The sequence below is a fragment of the Symphalangus syndactylus genome, chromosome X (genome assembly GCF_028878055.3).
Source record: "Symphalangus syndactylus isolate Jambi chromosome X, NHGRI_mSymSyn1-v2.1_pri, whole genome shotgun sequence".
NCBI classification, from domain to species: Eukaryota; Metazoa; Chordata; class Mammalia; order Primates; family Hylobatidae; genus Symphalangus; species Symphalangus syndactylus.
In genome coordinates this window covers 137,974,653-137,985,919 of record NC_072447.2, presented here as the reverse complement: position 1 = coordinate 137,985,919, position 11,267 = coordinate 137,974,653, and the positions used below count along the sequence as shown (strand labels likewise).

At 42.5% G+C, this 11,267-nt stretch overlaps 1 protein-coding gene across 1 annotated transcript; it reads right to left on the bottom strand.

Moving 5' to 3' along the window:
• Nucleotides 1-2,703: 2,703 nt before the first annotated feature.
• On the bottom strand, nucleotides 2,704-8,877 carry SMIM10 (small integral membrane protein 10). The gene is made up of 2 exons (XM_063635224.1): nucleotides 8,518-8,877; nucleotides 2,704-3,670 (listed from the first exon to the last, which is right to left on the bottom strand). The coding sequence occupies exons 1-2, from the start codon at nucleotides 8,755-8,757 to the stop codon at nucleotides 3,659-3,661; spliced, it is 252 nt and encodes an 83-aa protein (XP_063491294.1). The 5' UTR covers nucleotides 8,758-8,877; the 3' UTR covers nucleotides 2,704-3,658.
• Between the last annotated feature and the right edge of the window lie 2,390 nt (nucleotides 8,878-11,267).

Genomic DNA, 11,267 nt, shown 5'->3' with positions numbered 1-11,267 from the left:
CGACTCTAATTACAAACCATTAAAGGCATGCATGTTTTGTGGAGCTGAGTTTGGAAACTACGGGTCTAAGGCAACATTCTCATTTTGCTGGCAAGGACATTGAGATCCCAGAAGGGGAAATGACTTGCCCATATATGGATAGAACAAATAATCTAATCTTTGAACCCTTTTCCCCGTTATATAAATGGACTCTAGATGGCAGTCTATTTCTTGGTTTTAGTCTGTGCCTGCACAAGCAGAAACATTGAGCAATTTATTGGATGAATTTGAGCATGGCAGTGCAATGGTTTAATCGAATGAGTGTCTATCACTCTATAAGCATGTTCTTTCTGTGGAGTCTATCGTGGCCAATAAGCCAATAACTCTGTCCACAGCAGCTTCTCCTTGGAAACCAACCAGAAACCAACCCTGCTAGCTACCTTGATCTTGGACTTCTAGACTCCAGAACTGTGAGAAAATCAATGTCTGTTGTTTAAGCCACCTAATCTGTAGTATTTTGTTATGGCAGCCTAAGCTGACTAACACACATGCAAGGATCTCTGGCTATGGATAATTAACTTTGCAGCTCCCAGAAATGAAATCTACCAAAATGATTCTCTGGTCTAACCAACAGAGGTGCCTGGCATTTGAGTCATCACACTAGCCTAGCAGCCAGAGGGATAGCTCATGTACAGGTCCCAGGCATGAGCCATTAATTAAACAGACCCAGAGCCTCTAGAATGAGGGATGATCAGGAGAACCTGAGTGAGAAATCTGTTACAACACTTGTGAATCTCCCCCTTGATCTTCCCCCAAAAACACTTGTACCTCATTGACCTTAGCAACTTACAGTGGAAAGGATAGCCCCAAACCTTCAGAAATGAATTGGGGCTGGGCACGGTGGCTCATGCCTGCAATCCCAGCACTTTGGGAGGCCAAGGTGGGTGGATCACCTGAGGTCAGGAGTTTGAGACCAGCCTGGACAACACAGCAAAACCCCGCCTCTACTAAAAATACAAAAATTAGCCGGGCACAGTGGCCACGCCTGTAATCCCAGCTACTCAGGAGCCTGAAGCAATAGAATCACTTGAACCCGGGAGGCAGAGGTTGCAGTGAGCCATGATTGCTCCACTGCACTCCAGCCTGGGCAACAGAGTGAAACCGTGCCCCCTCCTCCCCACAAAAAAAAGAAAGAAATGAATTGGAAACTGACTTTAATGTTAAAGCCAATGGACCAGAACACTCCTGCAGTAGTGGCTACCTCAGAGTGAAGGGAGCATTTATGGAGGTTAGGGGAAACTGAAGTTTTTCTCCGAGTCTGTCCGCCAGTAAGCTGAATGAGACCCTAAACCCCTCCTCTGGGATTATTCCACCACTGCCTGGACATGCTCAGCATCAGTCAGCATCCACACATTGCTTCCAGATGGGGTGTTCCTCATCTGGCTAGTGGCTATTGGGGCTGCCCTGAGGTTCTGTTGCTTCCTCTAACTTCTGTGCTGCAACACATGGTATCATGGAAAGCGCGATAGTTATCTTCTGCACCCTTTGAGGAATGCAGAGCGAAGGCATGGAATGGGAGGTTCCCCCATCCTTTTCTTTCTAGTTCCACCATATCATGTTCCCTATTCACCCTGCTGGTACAGGCAAGCCTCCTGACTTCAGAAATCTCCAGGCAGAAACAGATGCTAGTCTCCAATATATGGCCACATGGGCTACCTGGGCCCTGGAGAAAGGGGTTATAAGGGTAAGCAGGGGGAAAGTGGAAGCTGTGAGAGCTCCCCCTCCTCATCAACAGAGGAAATAAATGCAATAGCGTATTCTTGTGGGAATTTCAAGGATTTTTGCCACTATTCAAGACTTGGAAAATGCAGATGTTATTCCTGCCACATGTAGTTAGTGTGAATCCACAGCTAAAACAAGGCTCTCCAGCTGGTGTGGGCTACCGTGCTAGTAGGTCTGCCTGTTGGCCCTTATCATCTAGCAGATCCAATGGTGCCCAAGATGTTTGGAGTAAATCATAATGCTATATGGGTTTAGCAAACAGAAATTCTACAAATAAAGAAAAAAAAGAATGCCATATGGAGCCTGTGGCAAGCCCTGATAGGAGATTCACCATGGAGGCTGCTAGGATGCAATATATACTATGAACCAGCAACCAATATATAGAGCTATTCCCACTGCCAAGATTAGCAAGTCTGGGAGCAGAGGAGTGGAAATAAAGGTGATGTCTCTCATAATTACACCTGACCCATTGCAACAGTTTTGCTTCCCATACCTACAACTCTGATCTGTACTAGATTAGAGGTTTAAATTTCCTAGGAAGAAACACTTTTAGTAGTAGACAAAACAATGGTTTCACGGAATTTGAAGCCACTCTTAGATCCCCAGAGCCATGCAAAAATAAGGTGATTTTGTTGTTTCTGCTGTAGAAGGAGGACAGAGAGTAATATGGATGATTCTCAGGGGGTCCTGTAAGGTATTTTTTTATACTACAATCCTGAGGGGTGCATGACATAATATTGCGACCCTACAAAGGACTCCCAAGGGCTCAGACTCCTTAGGAATGAAGGACTGAGCCTCCCCAGTGGCTAAAGCAAACGGAATGTGGAATTGATAGAGAAATCATAAGTAACAGGACCACCACATGGCTATGTACAGAAATGAAGACTCTACCCTCTACTTATATTTCCCTGTTTATTGTCTTCCTTTTTTTTTTTTTTTTTTGAAACTTTTCTCACCTCTTCTTTCTTTAGTATTATAAATAGGGTACAGTGGTGGTGGTGAATTCACCATTTAGATCATGGGATTATAGAATATCAAATTGGGATAATGGCAGAAGTAGAAAAAGAAAAGACATCACTGGGAGAACGTGAACTATAAACAGAGGCCCCATGACTTCACCTCTGACTATGGTAGCTGGAAATGTTTGTATGTGTTGCCTCTCTCTTGGTTGCATGTGGAATAATTAAATTATGCCAAGAGGCATCATATGAATGGGAGAAGGTTGTTTATACATGCTGGGAATACAAGGAATGAAAAGTAATTATTGTCTATGTTACTTTTTTTAAAATACCTAACATCTTCTCTTTGGGGGAACTGCTAAAAATCACCGGGATTCACTTCTCCAGAACAAAGGAGTACTTGGAGGATAAATGCAGGTGATAGACAGACATTAGTACCCAGTAAAGCCCCAAATATTGGATACCCTTATTTGTCCTGGAGCCTCTGCCTGTTAAGAATTTGATTACCTTGCCCAGAATCATTTAGATTATTTGGCTCAACAAAACTTGGCTTATGAACCGCACCTCTAAGTTCCCAAGCATGTTTCAGGAAAGGTTTGAAACAAAGCTATTAGATTTGTACTAAAACTACTCAAACTGGGGACTTGTGGTAAGCCATGCCTTGGAAGACAGGATGTTTATAACTCTCTGACCACTCCCACCCCTATACTGGGAGATGAGGGTTCTAAAAACAGTATCTCTGAGTTTCTGGAGAAGGAGATCAATGCCAGTAATCATTCAGGTGACCGGTATCTGTCTGAGTCTTAATGCAGTTACAAAACCGCACCCAAGGAAGAGGTCAAGGATGGCAACAGAAAGCCCAGGCTGTAGATCGGTCTGAGGGAAGTCCGGGGCCTGAAACCTGCATCTCTGCCTGTAAAGCCAGAAGTCTGGGAATATCAGGAGAGGACCTAGAGGAAAGGAAACAGGAAATTATAAAGAATCAGGGTAGAACAGGAATTCGCCTTTGATCTGGCATATAAGAGAGGAGATCCCTCCCATTTGGTGCTTTCAGAGAATTGTACCTTTATGAAAGTCCGAGTTAAAAGACAGTTTCTGTTGCTCAGAAGCGTGTTAGTAGTGCTCAAGAGAATTTCAGTTAACTCTACGGTTAAATCTATGCCAAAAGTTGCCAGAGATATTCAGCTCATGAAAGCCCAGCAATCGTGAAAGAGAGCAGGTCGATAAATCAGAGGATGCTGTAGTTTCGCTGGCTGGCTTGCCTTTTTTTGCGGGGAGGTGGGGCAGCAGTACTGTAGTATGAGATAAATTACACCTACAGTGAAGTGGAGGAAATGATTTGAAAAGTGAAACATAAAGCCAAAAAGCCTGTACTATTTGCAAGTTAAAATTTTAAACTGTGAGTAACTAGAAATGTGTATATTTTAACATGTTCTGTTAATGGACAAAAAGCTGTGTTTTCTGAGGAAAACGTGACATTTAACTATTTACAATTTCCACATTAAAACCAAATTGATTTGAGTACCTTTTATAAAGAATGCTTTTAGGCCAGGCGCGGTGGCTCACGCCTGTAATCCCAGCACTTTGGGAGACCGAGGCGGGCGGAACACAAGGTCAGGAGATCGAGACCATCCTGGCTAACACGGTGAAACCCCGTCTCTACTAAAAATACAAAAAATTAGCCAGGCGTGGTGGCGGGTGCCTGTAGTCCCAGCTACTCAGGAGGCTGAGGCAGGAGAATGGCGTGAACCCGGGAGGCGGAGCTTGCAGTGAGCCGAGATCACACCACTGGGCGACAGATCACTCTGGGTGGCAGAGCGAGATTCCGTCAAAAAAAAAAAAAAAGGAACACTTTTGATGTTTCATTAAAAATAATTTCTTTTGTTAGAATCCTTGACCGGGCGTGGTGGCTCATGCCTGTAATCCCAACACTTTGGGAGGTCAAGGTGAGCAGATAGATTGAGGCCAGGAGTTTGAGATCAGCCTGGGCAACATGACAAAACCCCGCCTCTACAAAAAAATACAAAAATTAGCTGGGCGTGGTGGCATGTGCCTGTAGTCCCAGCTACTCAGGAGGCTGAAGTGGGAGGATCGCCTGAGCCCGGGAGGCAGAGGTTGCAGTGAGCTGAGACTGCACCACTGCACTCCAGCCTGGGCAACAGAGTGAGACCCTGTCTGAAAAACAACAACAAAAAAAACCCAAAAAGAATTCCCATCCTCTTTTTTAGTGACTATGAGTTCCATCAATTCTCTATAGTGCAGTGGTGCAACGGCTTGGGAGTGCTGAAATGAGGCTGCAGGAATGGAGTGTCTAGCCTTGGTTCCACAAATTCCAGGATCCATGGCATCCACTTGTATCATGAATTTTACAAGAAAACTTTAAAGGATGCCTTCCAATTTCTTTTTCTCTCTCTTTTTTTTTTTGTGTGTGTGTTGTTTTTTGTTTTTTTGTTTTTTGGGTTTTTTGGCGGTTTGTTTTGAGACAGAGTCTCACTCTGTCGCCCAGGCTGGAGTGCAGTGGCATAATCTCAGCTCACTGCAACCTCCACCTCCCAGGTTCAAGCGATTCTCCTGCCTCAGCCTCCCAAGTAGCTGGGACTACAGGCATGCACTACCATGCCCAGCTAATTTTTTTTTTTTTTTTGTATTTTCAGTGGAGATGGGGTTTCACCATGCTGGCCAGGCTGGTCTCAAACTCCTGATCTCGTGATCCACCTGCCTGGGCCTCCCAAAGTGCTGGGATTACAGGTGTGAGCCACCGTGCCCAGCCCCAATTTCTTAAATAATAAAAATACGATTAAAAGTTAGTCATACAATAAATGTCTCATATTAGTAGGAAGAATAATATTGTTTGCAATATTTTATTTTATCACTCTGCCACTATACTTCTCTGTGTTTCTCTCTTCTCTTGAAAATTGTTAGTAATAGTCCCTATCTCAGGGCTGTTGTGAGGATTAAATGATGTGTTTAGGCCGGGCGAGGTGGCTCACGCCTGTAATCCCAGCACTTTGGGAGGCTGAGGTGGGTGGATCATCTGAGGTCAGGAGTTCGAGACTAGCCTGGCCAACATGGTGAAACCCCGTCTCTACTAATAATACAAAAATTAGCCGGGCATGGTAGTGCACACTTATAATCCCAGCTACTTAGGAGGCTAAGGCAGGAGAATCTCTTGAACCCGGGAGGCGGAGGTTGCAGTGAGCCGAGATCGTGACATTGCACTCCAGCCTGGGCAAGACTCCATCTCAAAAAAAAAAAATGATGTATATAAAGTGCTTAGAACATTGTATGGCATATTGTAAGTGTGCACTGTTTCCATTTATTATTTCTCTATAACTGAGTTGAGTATATGAATATATTGTATAATATACATGTATCACTCTTTGACTCAATCACTTGAATCATTGATTAGGTGGCTTCACATTTACTAAATTCATTCCACATCAATAAAATATAATTCCTTATTATTTTAATGGCCACATAGTATCCTATCATATAGAGGTAATATTTTGATTTAACCAGCTCCTACTGTTGGATGTAGGAGTTTATTTCCACTGTTCTGCTATTATGTATTTCTTTTTTTTTTTTTAATTTTACATTAGTTTCTTAATTAGACCCCAAGTGAACTCATGTTTTGCTCTTATGGTCAACACTAAAATTTAAGATTATATAAACATCACTGGGCCCCTGTCCAATTTTTTTTTTTTTTGAGACAGGGTGTAGCTCTGTCACCCAGGCTGGAGTGCAGTGGTGCGATCTTGGCTCACTACCACCTCCACCTCCCTGGCTCAAACCATCCTCCCACGTCAGCCTCTTGAGTAGCTGGGACTACAGACACGTACCACCATGCCCAGCAAATTTTTGTATTTTTATTAGTGACAGGGTTTTGCCATGTTGCTCAGGCTGGTCTTGAACTGCTGAGCTCAAACAATCCGCCCGCCGCAGCCTCCCAAAGTGCTGGGATTTCAGGCGTAAGCCACCATGTCCAGCCTTCAATTTTTAAGTTTTGAAAATTAATCAAATATTTATTGTTTAATTTTTATCTTAACTATGACATTCCACAGATTTGCTCATGAAAAGTTTCATGGTGTGAAGAAGCTCTGGGCTACATGAAGACTATTGGCCATTTTTATTTTTGTGTTTATTTATTTATTTATTTGAGACAGAGTATCACTCTGTTGCCCAGGCTGGAATGCAATGGCGTGATCTCGGCTCACTGCAACCTCCGCCTCCCGGGTTCACGTGATTCTCCTGCCTCAGCCTCCCGATTAGCTGTGATTACGGGTGACAGCAACCATGCCCGGCTAATATTTTGTGTTTTTAGTAGAGACGGGGTTTCCCCATGTTGGCCAGGCTGGTCTCTAATTCCTGACCTTAGGTGATCCGCCTGCCTTGGCCTCCCAAAGTGCTGGGGATTACAGGTGTGAGCCACCCCGCCCTGCCCATTTTTAGTTTTAAAGCATTTCCATATGGCCTGTGGTCTGTTTGGAAACAAGACATTTACAAAGTCAAGGAAATCATAGTTTGTGTGATCACCCAGGAACCTTGTAGGATATACAGATACTACTGAAGAAAGATAGGAAGGCACTTATTTTAACTCAGAGTACACCTGACACTCTTAGCACCCCCCCCAATTTCATTCTAAATGCAATAAATTCATTTTAATGTCTTAATTTTTAATCGAAGCAAAAGCAATACATGTGTATAGTTTTTAAAAATCAAGCAGTAGAAAAAGGACATATAATGAAAAGTAATAGAACTATCCCTTCTTCTCAACTCTTGCTTCCCCAAATCAGAAACACAAACTTTTACACATGCTTGTTTAGAGATTATACCCCTCTTTTTCAATAACACTCCTTTATTACTATTTCTTGACTTGATGACATGAGGCATTTTCTGCTGACTTCCTGCTGCCCCCCTCAGCTCTCCTTCCCCCGAATATAGTCATATCACTAATTTTTAACTCTTCTGTTGGCTACCTGGTTCAATGAATAGCAAGGTGGAATGCTCTGATTGGATTTTCTCATCACTGACTCCAGAGTCTTGATCCATGTGCCAATATTCAAACAGATTCCCTTTCTCACACTTTTGGCAACTGTTCAAAACCATGCCACATCTGAGGTTGCTTCATATGTGAAACATGAGTTTCTTGCACAGTTTTTAATGTTTTTCCCTGTAGTTTCTGTCATTATTTTTTTTTCCTTTGGGTTGAAGAAATGTATGCCTTCCAGAACATGTTATTAATGTCCTCCAGCTTATTATTCAATCCATCTATTGCTTAGAATTCATTCAATTCAATTGGATCTATTCACTTCGATTCTAATTGGGGAGATTTGCCTGCTGTCTGAGCCATTCTTGTTCAGTTTATCTTTCCTTAAGTTTTTAGTTGCCTTTCCCCGTTTTTTTTTCTTATTGCATTCTGTGCCCATTGTCACTTCCTAAAGTTCGTGCTGTTTTCTGTTTTACGGATGCAAAAACTTCTCAAGTATTTTTAAGGATTTTCAAATTTTTAAGCCGTGTTCTGTTCCTTCAAATATTTCCTTGAGAGTCAATTTTTCATTCTATCTTAGACGATTTTGGTTATATTTCAGGCTTTCCACAAATGCTGTTTTTTTTTTTTTCTTTTTTTTGCCACCCATTTATACTAAAAGATGAGGAAATGGAAAGAATGAGTGGCAAGTCTGCATGCACGAGCGGAGTTGGTCGCTTTGCTCTAGGGTGGGTGAGCAGGTGGGTGGAAGTCAGCCATCCTGCCGAGGAGCCCCCAAATGCCACAAAGTTAGTGGCTCTAAATATGTACCTGCAGGTGGACGTTGAGAATCACCGAGGCCAGGAGGTAGAAGTAAAAGAAGTTCTTGCGCAGCCGCCAGGCCAGGTCGAAGAAGGTGAGCAGCGTGCGCGTGAGCGTCTTGCAGAAGGCGCCGTACGAGCCGCGGGACCCCTGCGAGCGCGACAGCCGCACCGCCAGGCCAGACAGGGCCGCCGCGGCCATGGACCTGATGCCGCCTCCCACATAGTGCCCAGAGCCCAAGGCCTCCATCAGGCTCCGCTGACTCACCGACCGTGGGACAGAGGGATGGACGCGGGAAAATACGGGCGGGAGGCCTGCTGGGCGGCTGCTGATCCAAGCTGCGCTGCAAGGCGGAAGCCCTCCTTTCACGGCAGGGCTCTGGCCCCAGCGGTCACTGGCGCCCTGCCAGGTTCCGCCCCGCCCCACGGGGTCCGCGTGGCCTAGAGTCAGTTTAGCCTGACTGTCCTGGCCCGGGCCCCAGAACCCCAGGAGGGGCAGGGCACGTGCTGGCGTGGGAGACCCTAGCTTCCTAACCCAAGCTGTCTTTTCTTTAAAATTATGTTTAATTTTTAAGTTTTTTTTTCAGTTTTTTAAGTTTTAACAAAAACAACACAAAACTTGCTCAAAACGATATAAAATGTCCTTCATAAGCATGATCTTGAGCAACTCAGAAGCACAAACCCATTTCCTGTTGTCTCCGATCCCTTTAGGAACGTTTTTCAATCCTCAACTCTGAGCTAGTAAAAAAAACCCGCAACTTTTCTGGACATTAAAATGTGTGCGTTCTGCTTGAATAATTCAAGCAATACTTCTGTTTTTGTGTTAGATCTTTCGTATTCTTCTGATTGGAAAAGTCATTCAATCAAGTTTTTAGAAATTTTCAAAGCAGAAATATGTAAAACAATAGAAAGCAAATTCCCTGCATAGCTTCACTTTCCCCTCCTACCCTTGCAGTGAACTACTATTAGGTTTACTGTATGTACTTCCTGACTTTATGTATTGATATATTGCTCTTACCTTTTCAAGAATGGACACCTACTTCACTCTTTGATGACTGAATAATGGTCTATATATATATATACATATATATATATATATATACTAATAGTGGTCAATAATTTATTTAACCAGATCCCTATTGATGGACATTCTGAATGTTTCTAGTTTTTCATATGTCAAAAATTGTTTCAGTGAACATCACTGTACATATGAATTTACAAGTGGCAGAACAGTAGGAATAATATGACCCATCTTTATTTATGAAAACAATTACATATACATTTAGTGTTCAAAGCCAAAACGTTTTACTAATACATGTGATTGATCAAAAAAGTTTAGAGATCAGGGCTCTATGTTACCTTGAGTGTTAACAATCTTAATTTTTTTTATTACCAATATGACAGGCAGTACATTTCATTATTCTTCTGATTTGCATTCATTTAATTGTCAGTACAGTTGAGCAACTTTTCTAAATTTCTGAAGTTTTCAATATTGTTTTTCTGATGGCCTGTAAAACATTAAACATCATAAATATTTATTATGAGAAAAGTAAAATTCCTAGGCTCATAACCCCCTAGAAAGAAAGACTACTAATTTGTATATGTTTTTATCAATTGTTTGCATATATTTATAAGCACAAACATGTATACACACATAGATATATTTACAAATCGTAAAACAAAAATGGAATCAGATAAACATATGCAGTCCTAGCACTTTGGGAGGTTGAGGCAGGCGGATCACCTGAGGTCAGGAGTTCAAGACCAGCCTGGCCAGCATGGTGAAACCCCGTCTCTACTAAAAATACAAAAATTAGCTGGGTGTGGTGGCACTCGCCTGTGGTCCCATCTACTCAGGAGGCTGACGCAGGAGAATCGCTTGAACCCAGGGGTGGATGTTGCAGTGAACCGAGATCGTGCCACTGCACTCCAGCCTGGGTGACAGAGCTGGACTCCATCTCAAAAACAAACAAACAAAAACCAAATAAAACCAAACAAACAAAACAACATATGCCCCCACCTTTGCTTTTAAACATAATGATATGTCTTGCATATGTTCCCATGTTGATACTTTATTGGCTGTGTGTTATTTCTTATGGATGGCCAATAACTAACTGATCTCCTGTTGATGGATTTTTGGATGGTTTCAAATTTTTCGCAATCATAAGCAATGCTGAGATTAATATTTTGCATGCACATCATTCTACGCCTTTCTGATATTTTCCAGGGATACAGTCATAGAATTGGAATTCTTAGGTCAAAGGGTTTTCATGTAAGGATTTTGATATATATTGTCAAACTGCCTTCCACTAGCTTGTACTAATATATACATGAACATACTGTCAGCAGTTCCTAACAATTGGCATTCACATTCTTTTAATCAGTTGACATTCTGATAGGTGAAAAGGGTATCTCACTGTTGTTTTAATTTGCATGTTTTGATTACTAGCAAGGTTGCTCCATTTTAGCCAATGTCTCATTAACAAGGCAAGTCACAGAGCAGATTCAAGAGAAAAGAAATGGATCCACATATTAACAGTCCATTTTTATGTGTATATAGCATTGCACATCTGTATGAAAGGAACCACTCTGTCAAGTTTTGCCGTCTTACCGGGCACAGTGGTGCTTATCTGTAGTCCCAGCTACTTGGGAGGCTGAGGTGAGAGAATTGCTCAAGCACAGGAGTTTGAGACAAGCTTGGGCAACATAGCAAGACCCCCATCTCTAAAAATAAATAAGTAAATTAATTTTTTTAAAGTT